Below are 22544 nucleotides of genomic sequence, written 5' to 3' on the forward strand. Positions count from 1 at the left end.
TTCGGGATATGTATGGGCATGAAGATACGATCACTATTAACAACAGCTTTCTTTCTTAAAAGTCACGATTAAATTTAATTGTTTTTTCCCTTGAGTGAAGGGCTAGCAAAGAAGTCACATAATTCAAGAATTGCATTATCCATGGCTATCTTTAGTACGGTAGTTATTTCCCTACCAATGACATAGTCCTTGCAAGTTTTGACATGTTCTTTGCTTGGCTTGCAAATAATTAATTTTCCTTCTGATCTATGAACTCGCTGCGATGAAACAGCCAAAGAATTCACTTCATTTGCCTAAAACCACAAGAAATACTTGCAAAATTGCAAATAAATTAATGACTGTCGCTTCTCGCGAGATAAACTTGCAAAGTAAACACGATCTTATTTGTCATGTAGCGAAAGCAAAAGCTGCAACATAAACACATTCCATGGCCGCGTGGTTAATGACAGCCCTGCTCATTTAAATCAAAGAGAACGTGATGAAAAAAGGTGCATGTATAGGTAAATGTAGAGGGGGTACCATGGAGGGCACTGTATAACAACAGAAGATACAACAGAAATTGAAGTTGCTGAAGACAGGGACCAGCCATCAGCCAGCACTGCCAGTGGTAAGAAGTTGTGTCAGACACAGCATGCTTTTGATTCTGAATCCAAGTTGAGAGTCATAAAAGACTATTATAAAGATGGTAAAAATATTAAGACGGATTCTGCTCAAAGTTTTCAAGAGCAATAAGTGCAAAAATCAGTCCCTAAAAATCTACCTATAGCACAGTAACTTTCGGAATACTATTTAAAACAACTCACTTTTATCAGTTCATTTATCTAAGTGATTCTGTGATTCAATTCTCAAGCATTCTTGAGAAAGTTAAAGTCAAACCTTGTAAGAATGCTTAAAGTATGTGTTATTGTGTTTTCAACTAACACGAAAAGTCTGTTTTAATTGGAATAAGGATAACTTTAATTTCAATTTTCCCTCATACGCCTTAACTGTATTCAAAATATTACTATGCCATGAGATTTTTTTGGTAACTAAATTTTTTGCCATTAGCGCTCGAATGTTCTGTGGAAATCATCTTAAACATTTGAGATTGATTACAAACAAGTCTGTTTGTGCATTCAAAAAGAATGCAGATCCAAATCAGACGATTGGGGATGATGATGTGAAATATCTCCTCATGGAAGATAGGCTGCACTCCAAATTTCCAGACCTGAGAAAGGAAGGACAAAATGTCAAAGGATGGTGGTTCAACAGACAAGCAAAACAAGTCATGAATGAGCTTTATCCTAATGTCAAAGGAGAACTCTGAATGCTGGTTTACAAGATATCGCACAACAAAGAACACAAGTCTGTGCAAAACTACCACTGCTCCACAATATGCACCCATCAACACAAGTGTGAAGATTAAAAGGTTTCATGCCATACTGCTCAGAGAAAGAAGACAAGGTAATTTCCATGTCAGCGACCTTGCCAACATGAACCAAATTCTTTCACCATTTGTCTTAGATGATTGTAAGACAAGAGTCTGCACAGTTCAACTACATGACATGTGATTGCTGATTGTAAACCATGTGTCAAGCCAACTGTAGTATTTCGAGTACAAGGAAAGGGGGATCATGTTTACTAATAAAAGCATCCGCAGTTGAGTGTCAATCGATACTCTCGATTGATACCCTCCATCAACGTCTCGTTCAGCACTCAATCAACACCCTGACTGATACTTGATCGACACTATCCACATTTGACCAACAGTTGGTCAATAGTCAGCCGAACTATGAATATATGAATCAATCAAAAATTTGGTCGAACTCGACCGCGATGTCGATGGAGTGTTGATCAAGTGTCAATGGAGGTGTCGATGGAGTGTCAATCAAGTATCCATCAAAGGTCCATCAAGGGTATCGATCTATACTCAACCGCGGGATGCCTTTAGTACACATGATCTGGAAAGAGAACTCCAAGGTTGAAAGAAAGGCTTGGGATTAGAGGGTTCATGTAATGTTTCAAGAGAAAGCATGGTGTGCTGAGGCAATTCTGAAAGAGTAGGTGGTCAGTGGGTATTTGTGAAGAGCTCCCTGAAACCGACTGGTGATCAGCTGTCACCCGACAGAGGGCTGACAGGTTATCAACAGGTTACCAACAGGCCACTGATAGGTTACCGACAGGCTATGAATAGTTAGTCAACAAACCTTCGACATTTGACAGACAGACAGCGGACAGACAACTGACAGGTTTTTTTGGGTGCAGCTGTACTTCACCATTACCAGTCAATGAATGGGCCAATGCATTCACAAGTCCTCACAGTGTGTCCAGCAGGTTGATGCTGTAAAACTGCTTTGCATTATTACAAGACTACAGTTCTAAGCATATAAGTGTTATCCGACATCTGACTTAGAATATCCAACACCATACATCTGACATCCAACATCAGTCCTATTTCCAACAACCAACATCCAACATCTGACATTTGACATCCGGCAAAAAAGACTGCCATTTTTGTGCCCATTGGGGTACTGTGTGTTTGAAGATGTTTTTTCAGGTAAAATGGTCAGAGTTTTCTTTAAGAACAGAGCCTAAGCATATCTCTGAGGTAGGGTGTAAGTTTGGAAGGTTTGCTCAGGTGGACTGTTTCATATGTTTGACATACAATGGTGATTCATTCCTCCTGAGGGATGTTAGTATGTAGGGTTGCAATGTCCATTGACACTAGCATTGTGTTCATTGCCACCTTTGTTTTCTCTATATAGTTTAAGAAATCTGTTGTAGTATCTTTACAGTATGATCTCTGTAATTTAGCAATAGGCTGAAGGAGGTAATCAACAAATAATGAGATTCATTCTGTTGAACTATATCACTGCTGGATGTGACTGGTGTTCTTTGTAAGCATATAGAAACTGCTTATCAGCAAGGATACTAATAAGGGTATCCACAGCATCTAAGAATGTCCCAACATTCTCCTTAACAAATGCCAGAGGACCAGTTGCTCGTCTTGATTCTTCATGCCTCAGGTAGTTCAGACCAGCTTTCAAAGTAAAAAACCTGAAGAAAATGGGAATGTTGATAAAATAAATAAATAGATAAATATATAAATATAACAACAACAACAAATCAATCCTAGTGCCAATGGGGCATAGAAAATCACTTAGAAATGGTAATACCCATAAATGTTTGGTCAGGAAATAATATGTAGATTTAACCAAGCCTTAAAGCGGGACTTCAGATTACAATAAGTTAACCTGGCTTAAGCCTGCAATCCAATCAAAAACCAGTACCTGGGCAGCGGTCAACTTCAAAAACATGCAACCTTCTGAGCTCTAAACTTGAGCCCACAATATGGTTACATGATACTGGTCGGCCGATACCTCATTTTGACAGGCGTTAATTGGAAAAAAACACGGATGTCCAAAATCAAAGATTTAAAGTGCAAACCAAGGCTGCATGTCTCAGTCAACCTGTAAGCTGGAGTATGGCCGCCATGTTGCACAACTTTATTGTCTTCATTGTCGTTGTGTGTACACTCCCACGAGCAATACCGCTAACCATGATAACCATGAGAAAATCAAATCTTTATTCAACCGTGCTTAAATAAAGATTACCTATCTATCTAGTTCACTGGTTTCCTTTTCTTTCCTATATGAGCATGGTGCTTCACTTGGCGAACCCCTCCCAGCGCTCCAAGCTCACCTTTTCAAAACGTCGCCTTTTGGTGATCTTTAATTGTAAAATGGTTGCCATGGAAAAAATTTTGTTTGCCAAAAAAAGAATGTGATATCCAAGGGAGAACACTTTGTTTAACGCTACATGAAGGTTTACTGCGCCAAGCGGCTTTTGCAGCACTTTCCTTTGCCAAATAGTTGTTACGATAGACACGCTACTCTGGAAGAGCCATCTTTTGTTTTCTTTTTTCTTTCTTTCTTTTGCAAATAAGAATAATGCACAACTTAATTTAGAACTAGCTCTGAATCAAATTTTCCGTCCAAGTGTAATCAACTGAACAAAATATCCCGTCATCCAACAATTTGACCAGACAAAACCAATTTTGACCTGACATTGCCTCAATGTCTGTTGACCAGCCATTATTTCAAGCCCTGTTACCGGAAATTTAATGCTGAGGACAACCTTGTGCCATTCCATGATATTGAAACCAGGGGTCAATTTAATAAAGAAATTGCACTTGTGGTTTTCACACATAAAATTTACATGTGTTAAGTCCAGCTTGTAAATAAAAGGATTTAATAAAAGAATTTTCTACACTGGAACTTACAAGTGTATCGCAAGCCAGGACACAAGTGTAAATTACAATTGTAGCCTGACAATTGTAAAATCTGCTTGAATGCACCAGCATTTTGACAAATGTACATTTCAACTAGTGAGACAATCTCAGATAGTGCAGAGTGCAATTGATAGCTCTGGCACGGTAGTCCCATAATTACTCACCCCTGCTCGGTTCACTTCTGGTTTGTGTCTACCTTGGTAGTCTGCTACGGCTTTTCCCCTTTACAGTGTGTATGTTTCAAGGTTGTATTTTCATTCAAGGTCCAAAAATTATGTACAAATGAATTACTACTGGTGTTTTACATTGATTTTCGTTCATTTTAAATTCAACAATACGTTGAAGCAGTAAACGAGACAATTTAGCTCTTCACGCCAACTTTGTAACTTGATATTTCTGTTTTCCTCGCAAAGGCATGTAATATGAAACCCTTGTTTTCTCCAACACACGGAAGATGTGCTTGTTTTTTGGAGATAAATGAAAGAACATTAAATATCTGATGTAGTGATGAAGAAACAGAACAGAAACAATGTTGTTTTATTAAAAATGCAAATTTTTACCGATGAACAAGAACTAATTTAATTATCTGATAGTCACGAAATACCACTTTCTCTCTCTGTTGCCACCTTTGTTGTTAACAATAAAACAATTCAAAATTAACACCCAATGATATTGATGGCTGAGAAGCGTTTCAACAAAAAGTATTGAAAATAAACAGCGCTACTTGGCCGATATGAATGAGTCTCCTAAAGACTGATTAAATTAATTTGTGATTTTCATTAGGTGCCATGGAGTCTGCAGCAATATTTGAGCACTTTCCTGGTTTCTTTTGCTACAAATTTACGATTTGCGGTCTGTCTTACAGACACAATTAAGGCAAGAATTAAACAAGCCACTAAGGAGAAGCAATACATTTGAACCCTGAGAAGCAAACTATTGTAGATTGAAAACAGATGATATTTGTTGAACTGACCTGTGTGTAATTCTAAAAGCTACGCAGCCACAGTAACATTTCACTTTTGCAATAAAAAGGGACAATGGCGCTACCTGAAAAATAACTGCTGTCCTTGGTCACATGACATGACATGATATTTAAAATACCGCGTGGAAAGATAGTGTATAACACTAATGATGCTAGAACGCATGCGTTTTACATGTTGAGTTCTACCATAAGGAAAACCACTCAACATTTGTGCGTGATTCCATATGCAATGTATCCTCCACCTAATATAGAAGCCACGAACGCTAACTAATCTACGCACATGTTTAGAGCAAATTAGTTTTGTTCTAAAAAGAATGGTACCACAAGGAGAGCAAGGGGTTACCTGAAACAAATATATAGCTTTGCGATGTTCATACCTAACTGACGGCGATGAAACGTGTTTTGCGTAGAGTACACATGTACCTTTCCCACCCCACCCCCACCACTTCCCTGCCTCTAGACTAATTAATTAATTAAACAAACATTAAAGTTTACACCTTAGCACCATAGCGCCATAGGGCCATAGCACCATAGTGCCATAGTGCCTTAGCGGCAGGCAGCTCCCATAACCATCCCAATAGTGCACTCTGTACTAAAAAGCAGTCAAGAGCAGTCTTTTCTCAAAATTCCTAGGTTGGCGGAAAACTTGAAGTCTCAGGAGCTCCTCGAGTTCCTCTTCACTAGAAGACAACATGTTTTTCAGAAGTCATACCGAATGTTTACAAGTGACATGTGACTTGTATTTTTGCACTATGTCTTGTGATTTACAAGCTGGACCCTTGCAAAAACACAATCAAACTCTTGCAAAAGTTTTATTAAATTTGATTCTTACCATCTTCTACATGTGTAGCACTACATGTGTAATTATAAGTTGGACACTTGTAACCTGGACTTGTAACGATTTTTATTAAACTCATTTTCGTCTCCGCTTGTAAATACCATGGTCTGACTTGTAGTTACAAGTGTAAAAGTTCATTAAATTGACCCCAGAAATAAATGCTTGCTGATGAGCCACTAACCCCAGATGCAGACTTTACCTCTTTCAACATTAAATCTCATAATCACTTACTCAGTATCCGAGTGTCTTTCTAAAAGAAACCAACCAGGAAGAAAGTTTTCACTCAGAATGTTTCCACTTCCTTCACGGGAAAGAAAATATTGATTTAGTACATCGCTAATTTGCTTACAAACCCTTACTTACCTAGAGAATATATTGCATGGTCACGCGGAGATACAAAATTTCTCTTTGAGTGTTGAAGAATATTTCACGAGAGAAATTTTGTATCCCCAAGTGGCCATGTAATGTTCTATTTATTATATAAATACCAATGAAATCCCAACCCATTTCACTTTTGCTGCAAAAGATGCCATTTATTATGTAACCATAGCAACGGTGACCTTCTCAAATGTGAAGATAACATGTTACTTTCACATGTGTAGATATCATGTTTTCACCCAAAAGCTCAACTGATATTTCATTGGCTTTTATGAATTAAGTTACAGCAATAATTTGTCTTATACTTATGAAAACATAATAGAAACTTAGTTAAACACCACTGAAGTACTCAGTTGACTAGTATAAGGTTAAGTTTGTTTCTCATAGTTCCTTGAGATGAGATTGTTAACTTTTTCATAAGTATAAGACAAAATCTTAAAAGTTGTTGTCACTGACTTAAAAATCTTAAAATAGATGTTTCGGCTAAAATATTATAACCTTCTTCAGTGATGAAATGAATGTTGACAGCCTCTAAATGTAAATGAGACGTTTATAAGAATGTGAGGAACTCGCTAGGGATTAATTTAGGATTTTGTAAATGTCTGGAATATGCGCGTGGTCATTAATTGAGTTCGGTTCGCGAATGGAATGCCATGCTTCCAAGAACAATCTACGCGACCACAAGGGACAGCATTTACAAAAATGCTAAATTAATCCCTAGCGAGTTCCTCACATTCTTATAAACATCTCATTTACATTTAGACGCCGTTAACATTCATTTCATCACTGAAGAAGGTTATAGTAGTTTAGCCGAAACGACTATTTTAAGATTTTTAAGTCAGTGACAACAACTTTTAAGATTTTATTACTATGCCTGACTACAACTACAGTGTATAAGACAAAATATTGAAGCAGTGTTCTTAGTGCTGTTGCGATAGCAACTCTTTCGGTTCCAGTCTCTTTCTGTCAAAAAAACAAAAATCCTTATTTGCAACCTCTAAAGTGAGACAAAGGGTCCTACTTGGAACAGACATAGTTCCCATATTCTCTTACTCACATCATTAGATCGGGTGGAGTAGATAGTTCTTGGTTGAAGACAAAAACTGGGAATTTCAGTCTTCATTAAGACAGCATCAACGGAAAAACTTTTGTCATGGCAACAGCACTAAGGATGTCATTTTGTTTCATTTGTGATGCACATTTGTGGTACCAAGTTTCAAGAACACTGCTTCAATGTTTCCAGAGATATCGTTTATTCAGTATTTTCCACTTTTTAGTTGCAAACAATATGATGTCATCACTGATCGAATTTGCAAAACGTCAATATCTCTAAAACAAAAAAAGATATTTCAAAAAGAAAAATGCCATTCTTCTGTAATTTGAAAGGCCTTTCAAATAAGCAGAAATTATTTTTCATGTTATATACCCTTTAACAAGTTGAAGGAGCACTCTATGAGTTAAAGGTGCTCTTAAAACTTCTCTTGTGCTCTCTCAACTTTCTGCATGCATTCAAAGTGATGGTTAATTAACATGGAGCATCATTCACAATAAAATAGTTCAAAAAACCTTTATTCAAGGTATTGAGGACTTCTCCTTAAGCCGACTAGCGGAATTTTCCTCAGTCGATAATCAACAATCATATGATAATTTTTTCAACTGTTATGACACCATTAACAGAGTAAATAAATTATTATTGATAACATCTGACATATCTCCAATTATCGTACCCTCAGGATAAAAGTCCTCTAGCTGCTCCTCTGTAAATTTGTAACTAGGGAAAATGAAAACAGTTAAGATTAATGTGAATACAAAAGTCAGAGTTAGTTTTGGTTAATCAGTTAATCAATAATTTAACTGTACTGTAGTACTTCAAAGCCATCTATTTCTATGCCACCGATCCAAATGGTAATTTAAAGAATTCTAGACAAACTTATCATACTATATTAATCTTTATCACCTGCTACTACGTTTTCAAAATAAATTTTTATCATATGACAGTAATTACACGCACACTACATGTATAAACTACAAACGGTTTTAAATTTGAAATACGTGTTTCTGATTACTGAACATGATGGTAGGCTAGCCGGTTTCAGATCCTTTCAGGTGTTTGAAGACCAGCAAATTCATATTAGTTGTTCAGTTTTCATGTTCACATGTAGCAACATATCGTTTGTTTGACCAACATAACAGGTATTGCAATGATTACAATCTTACTGTGGTCCAAAACTGATGGTAGCAGCACATCCTTCAAAAACATACATTTCATATCTATAACATTTGTACAGTATTTAACATAACAGTAAAAAGGGTATTACACTTGATCCTGTGGGATACAATGATAATAAAGTGTTAATTTTTTGTCTCCCAATGTAGTCAGCTGAGATGTTGATCAGAACATTTTAACGGCTTACAGCTAGTCTTCATCAGGCAATGTCAGTTTGCCTAATTATATGGTAAAATAAATATCATGAAGGTCCACAGTGGTTGGTACATTTTGATCCTCCACTGTTTCATGTTATGGGAGGAAGTTGTTCCCTCAGTGGCCTACTGTTGTACTGTTCTCCCATTATGTTCTGTTCCTGTAGGCATCTGTGCTGCAGGACTTTCAATTCCAATCTGCCAAGGTTAACTTCTAATAACTGATCAGAAATAACAGGGATATTGTATAAATCACACCACCTTGTTTGGCTGGGTTAAGTGAGCATCCTTCGGGTCACACCAAGAACACCAGATGTCTCAGTGTCATGTCAATGTCTCTTTTCTTAGAGATGACTGAAGGATTCATCAAGAGATGCTTTGCTTTCTTGTTCTGTAATTAAGGTTACCACAAAAAAGAAACCTTTGGAGGGGTATCATGTCCAAACAATGGAGTGCATCTGGTTTAAACTGTAGATACCCAAGCCCCTATATCAAATTAAAGCTTACAGAGCTGGGTATCAAACTATAGACCCTTTTCATAAATGGCTGCCAATTTAAAATTCTTTTGTATGCGTTTAAATAAGCCTTACTAACCTCGTCTCAGAGTTAAAATTCTTTTGAATTACCAACTTCAAAATGAGGTTAGTAAGGCTACCACTAAGTTTAAAATAAAATCAACTCTCTTATTTTTCACAGCCTCTAAATGCGAGTGTCCTTACTGCTTAAATTTAAAAGCTGCAAGTCAAAGTGCATTTTGTTTCTTACTAATTTAATTTGTTCCTCAGTTTCTTGACCCAAAGCACCAAAAAAGTGCATCTGCATTTTGCCATACTCAATTTCAGTGATAAGTTACAGAACATTTTCGAAATTTAAGGATCAACAAAAATGAATTGATTGTCCAAAATCTCTCTCAGAGAAAAATATTTCAAAACAAAAATATGTGCAGAGAAGTTTTTGTTTACATGTCAAACTAGCTACTGTCCATTAATTTGAGGGCAAATGAACAAATTCCCAACAACAGGGGAACAGCACAAAATAATTCTGTGAACTGCTGAAGGCATAACCTCACACACAAAGAGTGGAAGATAGACATGCACCAATTACAGTGAGTGTTCATTATATAAAATAATGATTATGTACCACATCACAATCAACAAATCTCGAGTGACTACATTGTGAGACAAATGATTTACTTAATTGTTGTTGTTTGTATCAATGTGTGGTTCCAGAAAATATCCATACCCCCCACGTAGGGTCACGGAAATTCCGAGGGGTAGGGGTGTCTGAAATAGGTAAATTTCCAAAGGGGAGGGGGCCTACTCAAAGAGTTTCCTTTCTAGTGGGTGTGAAGTGCGATTGAATGAACACTATTGTACTTTCCCAATCGATTCAGGAAACCCAAACCAACAGAAATGTTCCATCCTTTGAAATAAACATTAGATTCTTTGTTATATATTTTCCATTTTACTTCCGATGTCCTACAATAGATGGCAATCCTGAGCATCGTGTTTGTTGGACATCAAGTTGAACAACACGGCGACAAAGAGGTGCAGTGATACATGAACAATGATGATATCTAATTTATACTTTGAAGATTGTGCTGTATTTAGCTTAAATGCAGCTCAGATGCTTTTTCCAGCATTACTCATGCTGTCAATTAAATGAGACTCATTCTTTGTTTATTTTGTTTGATACTCGTACAAAATTATTCCCCGTTTCAGACTTGCTGTAACTAGGTTATCACATATTTTCATTGTTATCCGTTTAGCTAATAGTTTTTTTTTCCCTTTTTTTTTGGCTAAACACATAATTACTTACATTGCCTTACTCTACTTACAACAAGACACAATACTCAACCTACTTACAATACAGTACATTATTATTATCGTTATTATTACTATCATCATCATCATCATTATTATTATTATTACTATTATTATTATTATTATTATTATTATTTCTAACGCCTTTTCTGTCTTACAAATGTCACTTACCATACATAAAAAAAAACCTACTTACAATACTCGGCATTACATTACTTACTTACTTAACACAATAATTACTTATTATGACTTAAACATTATGTTACTAAAGGAGTTAAAATACAATGTAATTACTTAATTATAGAAAAAAAAACAAACAAACTAGTTAATAGTTTGCTTAAGTGAGCAAAGTGGATTCAAAGCCATTTGTCTTGAACTATATGTAGTCATGTACAGCGAGGAACGTCAGAGCGGTAGCCGAGTCATTTCATGCGGTCATTTATAGAACAAATGAACTATGCGTGTTTCACGTACGACATGCATGACAAATTTAAAAACATAGGCATGCAAGGCGTGCAAGAGTTATTTTTTCTGTGTGTGAAGTCTCGGAGATAGGAGCATTCATGGAGCTGTTTACAGTAATGATTTGGTTAATTCGACAAGTTATTTTGGTTGCAGTGTACAGCAAGAAAGAAACTGGGAATTTAATATGTACATACGATGTTACATCGGCAATGGTAAGATAGCTAAAATTAATGGTATGCCATAAGATGTTTGACTGAACAAACTACAGTAATTTGACACGTCTCCAGATTAATGTAGATACCATCTTATTTTTTTTCTTTGATTCGTTCTCTGATAAAACCCACACTGTGATTGGTGAGACACGTGCACATGCATAACTCCCTCACTCAGCGATTACATAGCCCTTCCAACCCCTCAAGAGGAATTTTTGCTCAAAAACACTCAAGTTAAGAGACCTTTTCGTATTTTATATGAGTCGCAAGTTTACCTTTTTTACACAACACAACACAACAACATTACTTCACCGAAAATTTAAAGAAAGAGAAAAAAAACTCTCTGACACATTGAAAGTCTGATTTAATTAAATTGCACTTTAACTTGGTGCCACGCAGTCCTCAAAGAACATTTGAGCAGTTTTGATATTTTCTACCTTTAAAAATATTGGACTGAAAAGAACGTCATAAAATGCCCATCTAATAAAAATAAACTGCTACTGCAGAGACGTAAAAACCATCCAGACATGAAAGCTTTTTTTGTTTAATATCCTGGGAACAATAGCTGATAACTTGTCAGCTCTACTTGAATTTACTCCCATATAAAAAACAAAAGTGTTAAGTTACCATTTGTAACTAAAGATAGCAAACACCTCGTGGGAACAAGTGGTGACGATTCGTCAGCTCTAATTGAATTTACTCCCTTGTGAAAAACAAGAGTGTCAAATTACCCTTTGCAACTAAAAAGTAAAAATATCTCGTTATATTTGCATGCAACAAGAACAAAACAATCGTCACCTGCACTTACTATGGTAACATTAGAACTGTTTCAAATCTAAATAGTCTCATCTCCTCTAAAACATGTCCTAAGAACTAGAAGCGACAATTCGTGACCTGTAATTGAATTTACTCCTTGTGAAAAACAAAAGTATCAAGTTACCTTTGTAGCTAAAAATCTTGTTGCATTTTCATACTACGAACTCACGAACTGTTTCAAACCTCAAGGCTCATCTCATTCGTGACTAAAATCCTCAGCCTAACCCACAGAAAATGTCGAAGTAAGCCCAATATATGAGTACTTCCATAAATATGGCCGTTCTAAATTGTGTCGGGATCAAATCTTCTCACCTACCATTTACCTTTGCAACAAGAAATTTGATTGGCTGTTTATAGTAAATCCAATCTGATTGGTGTGACATACATACATCTCTCACTCACTCACTCATGCATTGACGCATCCATAGCATACCCGACGTGCCGACTAAGAGGTATTTTTTTTACCAAAAAAATAACTCAAAAACTAAGGCATAAAATGAATTCACTATCATTTACAAACTACAGAGACAAAGCATACATGACTTAATTGATGTATTCCTTTGGTGAAAGAAAAAATAAAGCGACATTTGGGAAACAGCTGTTTTGAAAAAAATGTTGCATGTGATGACTTGACCGCGTGTGTGAAGTAATTTGAGATGCTGTTTTGACCATGCATAAATTAAAACTTTGACTGGGTTATTTAAAAGAGCTTTATCTACGTTTCGAGATTCTTGTATGAAAACTTCTTTTAATGGATGAAAAGTCAGCTGCTATGCCATTTGGGAGTGAAGTGCTTCTAAGTCAGCTGTTTATTAGTTCAAGCACCAATTCAAACATTTTAACATGACGTGAAGGACCATGAAAAAATGCGCCTTCCTCTACAATGTAACTATAAACAGCTGTAGCTAAATTTTAGTACAATTAATGAGTTAAGTCTTGTTATTTATGGATACAGAATTTCCGAGGGGTGGGGGGGCTTAAGTAGAAAAATCATGGAAATTCCAGTGGGTGGGGGGAGTACCATGAAGCCCCTTGGAATGGAAATGGGGGGTGGGGGGTCATACGGGAAAAAAACCGGGAGGGGATGGATATCTTCTGGATCCACACAATTCTATTTCAGAAAGATGACTGTATAAAAAATTAAGGCAAACAAAAATTCTATAAAATGGGCTTTTTCATGAGATTCATAATAATCCAAAAGAATACAAGGGACTGTTAGAGGTCACTGTGTTATGACCAGCAATTGTACCATGGGGCACTTTGTTTTCCACACTCAACAGGAACAGCAGTAATCAGAGCAGAATTGTCATTTTTTTTTTTTCATTCAAGTGAGTGATAACATTTAGTTAACTGACCCAAATACATCAGCACCTGTCCCCAGTGGATCTTGGCTTGTGTTTATCTGTGGTGACACTGGTCGAGTGGAGCCAGACCTTGTCCGTAATTCTTCAGGATCTACTTCCTCTAACCAAACAGCACTCTCTTTTAATGGATCTGTAAGGAACAAGTCTAAACTGTTTGAATACCACATCTATTAAAATTCTGTTATTTCATCATACTACAATATCTGTCAAAACTGTGGGACAATTTTCCCCTCTACACTCTCCTTCAATGTTGACATGAATAGTTTCTCAAAATAAGGGGCAAGGAAGAGATAGAAACATGGATGCTTGTCTACTAACCTGTAGTCCCAATTAAATATTGTGACACACATGGTACATCTAGGTGTAATTGAATTCATTGTTTACAATATTGGCTCCTTAATATTAAGCAATTCAACCTCTGATCAAACTACTTGAAAGGGCTTTGCACAATAAAATTTTAACTGACCCTCGATAATTTAGGCGAAAATTAACAAAGTCAAAAATTTACTGATATTTGTTATGACAAAGGCTGTTCCAGGAGATTCTTTGTTGCAAAAATGGCAATCCCTGACACTTTTTTGTTAAGATAATTCTTGGGAATCTGGACACAAATTTCATGGCAAGTTGTCACATCTGTATACCCTCTGAATTCACTTTAAGAGGAGATAATTGTATGAAAACAGGAGTCCCTTTTTGTTTATCGACATTTGACTGCATGGAAAATCAATTGTCAATACCATGGTCATTCACTCTACAAGGGGACACACAACAATGACCAATAGAAGATAACACTTGAAAGTTTGAAACTTGAATCTAGGAACAAGATTGGTGCATGAAAGATCTTGAGCATGTATTTCAAGTTTTTGAAATTTTTTTTTTCTGGAAATCATTCTTTGAGGCTCATTTATTTAGCAGTCTTTTTTTGGGATTGTCAGCTACCCATATGTACCAATGTGCAGTTCCAGTTTGTGAGGATCTGCTTGCAAAACAAACATGGTGGGTCACTCATCTCAGCATGATTGTTGTTGCAAAGATTTACAGATTTGTTAACGAAGTACCTCAACTGTTTTAGCTGATTATGCTACCCCAGATTTGAAGCTACATGTACAGAGAGAGCTTAACAGAACGCTTGCAAAGAAAGAGTGTATCGGTTAAGGTCAAGAATTCTGAAATGTTCATATCACCAGGTCCCTACACAGCCAGGAGGAATTTTCCAGGAGTTACAAGCTTGTTTTTATCACTTTTAGATGGGAAATGTCCCAAGATTGTATCAGTTCTTGAAACTGGATATCTTTAAGCTTGACCCGAAATTTCATTTAGTTTTGTAGGAGATTGAATGTTTGTAAATCATGCAAACAGTGAACAATCTTCAAGAGTGCAAGCAGTCATGCATGCTGTAAGCTTATACATTCTTGATCTGTTTGATCTGCTAAAATGACATAAAATTAAAAGCGGTTATAAAAATGATGAATGAAATAATAAAATCAAAGCCTTGTTAAATATTTTTAAACCTATGTCTTTCATATTAATGTGATTTTTAGTAATAAAAAATTAACACGTTTATTTGTGACTAAAATTTTCAAACTTGCAACCAACTTTTCATGACTGGTCAGAAATTTTTTTAATTTTGAACCCTGTTATTCCTTACCATTCTGAATTCTCTACAGTCGTGCTTTGGTTGTAAGCATGTTTGTTTTGGATACCAAAAAGATCTCTGGGGAGTGTGATTCAGGTAATTTTTTAGTATTTACAAAGGGCCACTTGCCTCACCTAGCTAATGTAAGGGAGTTCATACAGTGCCTCATCCACCAGTACATGATGTTAACACTAACAAAAAAAGTTAACATCTTTCTGTTGTGGTCTGTTAGTATGTCGTCATCTTGTGTCTAACTGAAAAAAATACTAACATCTGAGGCCCACATTTCCATCAGGAACTAGCATTTCACCACTTGAAGTACCCTTCCCAATATTCTAACCTTAGAGTCTTTCTTGTAAAACCATTAACATCAGAAAAAAGTTCAGTAATGTTTACTGTTTGCCACCAATCACATGCAGTTTAAAAGGTCATGCCAGTTGGCTGTGATTGGTAGTTTTCGATCTGTATTATTTTGTAGCTAAGAAACCTTCAACCGACAAATAAGACATACTTGTACCATTGTAAATTTTGACAATTTACACTCGCTTTTAGGTCTATTCAGTAGTTTAGTTGATTGGTGTTGGTGTATGGTCAAAAAATTGCAAGTTTTCAGGGAGAACTTCACAGGCAAATCACATCAACTTGAACTGGTCCAGTTGTGAAGCCACTGTCACTGTGTATAAAATATGCCAACTGAGGAAACAAACTTGTGGAATTTGAGAATCATTGTAAAGCACCACATTTTTATAGGCTAATGGCTTGCATAACATCTTGAGCCAGAGAATTTTAATGTTATGCCAGTTGTTAAGTCATATGTTCCGGCCGCAAAGTAAGGCAAGGCAAAAACTATGTAAAGCTTTTTTTGACTTTTTGTTCAAACAGGAACAAATTAAAGCTAAATACCAGAAATAATTATCTGTTTGATTCACAACACTGTAGTGTACCCTCTTCTCTTGGACTGAAACCAATGCTGCTTTCTGAGCTGAATAAATCCAAGGAGGAAATGAGTTTCACTTCGCTGGCCTAGATTTCTGTGCGCAAACTATGTAACGTAAACCCAACGAAAGTATTTACATAGGAATTGAGTTCAACTCCCACAGGGTTGCTTTGGTACACCAACATGTCCTCTGTTTCATTGTTTTGGAAGTGAAAATGCCCTGTAGCTGTTACCCCAAAGCCAAGGCAATTCAAAGTCATGTTCGTAAACAAAATAATTGTCCTAGTTTTGGTACTAAAAGTACATTGTCTTGCATACCGACAGAACAAACATGGTTGGTGATGATTTACACAGTCAGTATAAAACACGCACTGGGAACTGCGGACTGTGGAATGCAGACTGCAGATTGCGGACTACAGACTACGGACTACAGCCTGGGTATAAAACACAGACTTATGTATAAAACGCGGACTAAGCATTACAGAGTGGGCATAAAACACGTGTAGACTTAGGAATAAAATGGGGACTGCAGACTAAATGCGGCCTCCTGACTGCAGTCCATGTTTTTTACTGACCGGTCGTAACTAATATTACACAATACATGTATAAACGAGAACAAACCCTCTCGTATGCACATGCTTTGTGATCAATTCATTTGTTTTCGCCCCTGCTGAAGGGAGACCAATTTCACGCCTGCCTAACAGCTTAGGCACAAAAATATGCTGCCCCTAGAATTTTTTTTTTTTTAACATACCAAGCCTACCAAAACTTGAATGCAATCTTTAACCTACGATTACTACTAGTATTATTACTCATTACTTATCTCTCAATAAGCAGAAAAGTTAAATGAAGAATAAACAAATAAATGGTACGATGCATAAAGAATACTAAATTGCTGACTGGACCTAGCATTGAGCAGCAGTTGTCACTTAAAAGCACTGCATTTAGCCACTTTATAATCATATTATACTGCATCCTACCTGGAACCACCTTCACACTTTTAAACTGCACAGTACAGCTGCCTTCTCCACCAGACCGTGTTGTTACTATCACATCTCCCTTGCCTGGCATGGCCTGACCAGTCCGTGCTATAATCTTACTTGCTGATTTATAGTCCGCAGAAAGAAGGCAGTTGGCACCACAAATTGTCAGTCCTAAAATCAACAGCCATCAAGGAAAACATTAATCATTAACTCCTCAACCTTGGATAGTACATTTTAAGCTTTCTGATTGGTTCACTGAGCCCCAGTGATCAGCCAGTATACCTGACTTTGGCCTCACTGAATGAATAGAAAAAGTAAAAAAGATAGCACCCATTCTGATTGTTTTTTAACATCATTTATTTGCACTGTCTAATAACTTGTTCTTCTTTTACAACAACTACATAACATTAGTCACTTAAAAATAGAATGTGAGACTTATTTATTTATTTATTCATCCAACCCAGGCAGCCACACAAACAAGATGCGCTCAGTAATTTCCATGTGTTTTTTTTGTTTGTTTTCATCGATTTATTGTTTCAGTCTAGGAGGGGATGAAATGGAACAAATATACCAAATAAAATCAATAAAAAAAGACTTTGTTTGATGTTTTTTTATGCTTACTTTAGTAGATTTTATTTGACTAACTGGTCATTAAGGTAGTCCATAAGGTAAGAAAATGTCATGAAAGTTAATATAGAAGTATTGAAGCTGTTGACCCCAACACTGAACTGAACTCCATTGCTTTGTTTTGCCTATTTGTTTCTAGCATCTCAGTTTTCTTAGTTGATTAATATGTAGCCATCCAGCAAACTCAATTTGTACTGAGACTCTAATTAAACAGCTGTGCACACATCATCAGTCATCTTAAATGTGATCACAAACTTGACCGAGAGAGCGTATCTGATCATGGCCAACTTTGTGCATATCACAGATATCCTTCCTTAGCTAGCAGAAGTAATATATTCAGATATCTCCTTGAAGTACAAATTGTTATGATAGAACGATCACGTATGAGATGATCATCAATCCATGTATACAGTGGTCAGTAGATTTAAGAATTCATTCAACCGAGCAGTTAGAGCAACTCCGCTTCTAGCTTGCTAAATAGAATAAGTTTGTTGTCAGGACATTATATTTTCGCTATATTTAGATTTCTCATTTGGAGAAGTAACTTGTCAGCAATTAGGATACCGTGCTAGACAAAAACAAATTTAAGCATGAGGGATTTCCGTGAATGAGTGCAAAAAACGCTACTGTGAATGCGTATCTTTTAGAATTGCCCCTACATGTAGCTCAGTTCAACAAATATCATCTGCTATTATCAAACTACACTGCCTAGTGTGTTTGCCAGGGTTCAAAATTAAGAATGGAAACCTTTTGCTTCTCCTTAGCGGCTTATTGATTTTTCTTTCAATTGTCTCTATAAAAGACGCCAAAAAGTTTATATCTAGCCAAACTTTCCTGATATAGTGGCATTAAAACTTGTCAAATTATGAATCTGTGACAACAGAAACTAGGAAAGTGTTCAAATGCTGCTGCAGACTCCGTGGTACATAATAAAAGCGCAAATTAATTTAATCAGTCTTTGAGGGGACTCGTTCACCGATGTAGGATATATCATCTCGGTCAACTGAGTAGCGGTGGCCTTCAATACTTCTTCTTGAAATGCTCACGCTTCTCAGTTGTATTAATCCATATCACTGAGGTGGTAACTGAACAAGAACGTTGTATTCTGTGACTATTTGATAATTAAATTACTTCTTGTTCATCGGTGAAAAGAAAATTTGCATTTTTGATGAAACACAATCATCCTTATTCCATTTCTCATAAGATATTTACATTCTTCCATTTATCTATAACGTTTGCAAGAAAACAAGGGTTTTATGTTACATACCTTTGCGAGGAAAACAAAAGTATCAAGTTACAAACGTTGGAGTGAAAAGTAAATTGTCACGTTTGCTACTTTTGCTACTTCAACGTATTATTGAATTTGAAATGAACGAAAATCAACGTAAAACACCAGAGTAAAAATTGGAAGCTGTCTTGACAAACAGTAATAAATTGTAAGTTATTGTTGAACACTGAATGAAAATACAGACATGAAACATACACACTGCTACGATTGTGAGATTATGTCTTATCAAGGTTTCTGTCCGATCATATTCTGCAAGGGGAAAAGCCCTAGGTACCAAGGTAAATACAAACTAGGAGTGAACCAGGCAGGGGTGAGGACATGTGTGACTATCGTGCAAGAGCTATACATTGCACTCTGCACTATCTGAGACTGTCTCACTAGTTTTTTTTTTCTTCTTTACTATAGGAATCAACAACAACAACAACAAAAAAGGTGATCACTAATACTAAAACGATATGACTACTTTGGTGTGTTTAAGTAAGATTGGGCTTGGACGGGCAGAATTGTTGAAAAAAAGGAGTGAACCAAGGAGCTACAGCAGACTACCCCAAATGGATAAAAATTGTGGCATTTATTTTCAGCTGTGTAAAATTCTAAAAAGCTTAAGTGGTTTTGGAGGCACAGAGAAAAACTTTAAAAACATAGCTTACTGTTGCATGAACTTGTTGAGAAAATGTTATATTTGGCTAGAAGGCTCTATCAATTCCAAGCCCGCCCCTCCCCCCAGGCATTGGACGAGCATTTGAAATTTTCGTTTCATAACATGGCAAATGCCCTACTGTGGGTGCAGCTGGTCCATACAAAATCCCCACGGCCGTGTGAACAGTGCAAATGCCCCATATTAAAAGTGAAGCTCAACAATTAACGTTTTTGTATATAGCGACATTGCAGTGTACTCATGACTGTTGTGAAAAGCATCTTCTGTTATTCATGTGCAATCAACAGTTTTATATAAAGCGTATTGAAATTCTTATTGATTCTAACATGGTCAAAACTCAGTAGTGCACACCAAGTTCCACAAAGACAAACTTGCAAAGAAAATGTTTGCAAAGAAAACTCATTGAAAGAAGGCTTATTCCTGTTTGTTTTATCTAGTAAGCTCATAAGTTTACAGTCATACAATTGTCATCTGTCATGTTAACCATTGCTTCTTGACTTGATTTTCTTGTACATGGAAGACCAACATGAATTTATGGGCTAGTAGCAGGGCACAGGCTAGTTTCCATTGGTTAAATCATTGTCAGAAAAAGAGTTTACAACTGCGTTCTTTGCGTAACGTTAACCCCTTTGATTTTTTAATAAAGCAGGCTTGCATTTTCACAAAATACTTAATGTATAATACTTTGTTTTTGATTAAATTGTCAAATGCCCAAACCCCCAGACAGCCCTTTGTGAGTAAATGCCCCATGATGGGGACCGACAACCTGTTAAATGCCCCTCCAATGCCCAGTGGGATGGGTGGGCTTGGAATATTGACAGAGCCATAAGTGCCTGCTTGTTTCTGATGTTGTTATGGCATCCAAAGAGAATGGTGTATTCTGTCAAATAGACAATTGCATGATGGCGTCATTTAACTACAACAACCAGAATCCTTCACCTTTACTGTTTCTTATGCAACTTAGGGCGATTGGTATTTTAACCCTACAGGAGCTTCAAATTTTAAATAGTGAAGAAAAATGAAAGGAATTCTGATAGTTGTAGTCAAATGACAAGCATGCAAATGTGCTATGAACAACTTGTTTAATCATAATTATAGCTCAGAAACCACTTAGAGAGTGATTTTTTTTTTTACCAAAAGAGTAAGTGGTTGATTGATTGTTTTTAAGTTTTTTATAATGTGCAAGTATCACTTTTAGTAATTCCTGCTCAAAAAAAGCTTGATTTAGTTGGTAAAGTATGGTGGATAATGTTTTATTATATAGACACGAGTGTTTTACTGGAAAATACACCACTCGTGAAATTCATACAAAGCCACATCTGGGACTCAGGTGGCAATTTTCCATATCCTCACTAGTGAAGATATCAATGATTTCACTAATATCAAGTTTGTCTCTTAAATTGTACTTAAATTTGTTGGTGTATGATCGGAACATCTTCCTGTCTTCCTCGAAAGTTTTCAGCAGTCTTCGGTAATGTTCGGAAATCTTCGGTAATCTTCAGAAATTCTCAAGAAAATGTTTTGGCAACATTCGTCTGACCTACAGACAAGTTTAAGAGAATTTTCGGAATTCTTCGGAAAATGGTAGGAAATTTTCAGAAAATCGTCAAAAACGGTGTCATCAGTATGTCTATTTTATAAAATGAACATTACACGTTAGCTCGAAGATATGAATTTTACATTGTCATGGCAAGAACAATATGTGACTCATTCGCTGCACCCACTCATGGGATGTTGTTCTTGCCACTTAAACATAAAACTCAAATCTTCTCACCACTGTGTAATATCCTGTATACACTGAAAGGCCATTCAGAGTATTAGTTTAATTTATGGAATCATATTTGATCCGTTTCTTTGTTATTTACTTACTTCTGCTTCTTCTTTCAATTATTTCATTTTTAATTTTAATTTTTTTTTTCACGGAAATAAACCACCAGTAGGCCATGGCCTACACCATGATCCATGTTATTCCTAACCCAGAAAATACTTGGCTAAGGCTTGTTCTAAAGTGCGGACTAGGTGGTCAGGATGTGCAGAGTATGTCTGCAATTGCATGAAATTGGAATTTCCCCCTCGGGTTTTGAACTGACTTTCCTAGTAAACTTTATGGTGTTCAGCTTCATACCTGTCACATCTTTGGCGTTAATGCCGAGGTGTTCACCACGAATAATGACTTTAGTTCCAGGCGGGCCTTCTGCGGGAGAAATGCCAGTCACCACTGGCGGCGGTCTCATCGTTATCTTTATATTTTTGCTCCGTACACAAGAAATTGTTTGACTTGGTTCCTTCTCGACTCCGCCGTCATACTTGTCAACTCTTGCCCAGATCCCCTCGTAATAAAACCAGCACTGGCCATTCCTCGCGGGCTTGCCAGGACATCCAGGACATGTATTTTTTACGTGTTGAAGCTTGTGGAAGATGTGTGGTATTTGCACGCTTTTGCCTGATTCTCTTGTTTTCTGCAGAAAACAAGAGAATCAGTTTTAAGTTTGAATTTCATCAATCAGATTGCGAGAACTTAAGGACGCGCAGTTGACAAGTTGTTGAATGGTTCAAGGGTTAATTCACACGGGCAGTTTAATTTATTTTTGGAAAGCAAAGCTTGAGTTTGTTTCGAGGCAACACGGCTTTCCAAGGAAACCGAAGGTGTAATAGGCCAATTCCGATATATTAAAACTCTAACTTGGCTCCGAGGCTTAGGGGAATAAAATAGAAGAAGTTAATTATTCATCCCTCATCCTCGATGCGATTTCTTTTCTTTTATTCCCCTAAGCCTCAGAGCTAATTTAGAATTTGAATATATCGGAATTGGCCTATTTCTCACATTTTCTAGACATGGTCAAAAC

The 22544-nt window shown here is 36.6% G+C and overlaps 1 protein-coding gene across 2 annotated transcripts in view; it reads right to left on the bottom strand.

Moving 5' to 3' along the window:
* Positions 1-22048, bottom strand: part of LOC110048725 (exocyst complex component 2-like) — a 78035-nt gene extending 55987 nt beyond the window's left edge. For both annotated transcript variants that reach the window (XM_089298521.1, XM_089298522.1), the window contains exons 1-6: positions 21824-22048; positions 17123-17296; positions 13561-13699; positions 8196-8239; positions 6322-6391; positions 2912-3036 (exon numbers count right to left, since the gene is read on the bottom strand). In XM_089298521.1, the coding sequence (XP_089154647.1) occupies positions 2912-3036; positions 6322-6391; positions 8196-8239; positions 13561-13699; positions 17123-17296; positions 21824-21932 (661 nt within the window). In that variant the 5' untranslated portion in view covers positions 21933-22048. The remainder of the gene's footprint in view (positions 1-2911; positions 3037-6321; positions 6392-8195; positions 8240-13560; positions 13700-17122; positions 17297-21823) is intronic.
* Between the last annotated feature and the right edge of the window lie 496 nt (positions 22049-22544).

This window comes from Orbicella faveolata, unplaced genomic scaffold (genome assembly GCF_042242905.1).
Source record: "Orbicella faveolata isolate gen_17 unplaced genomic scaffold, um_ofav_v1 contig_3, whole genome shotgun sequence".
Taxonomy (NCBI): Eukaryota; Metazoa; Cnidaria; class Anthozoa; order Scleractinia; family Merulinidae; genus Orbicella; species Orbicella faveolata.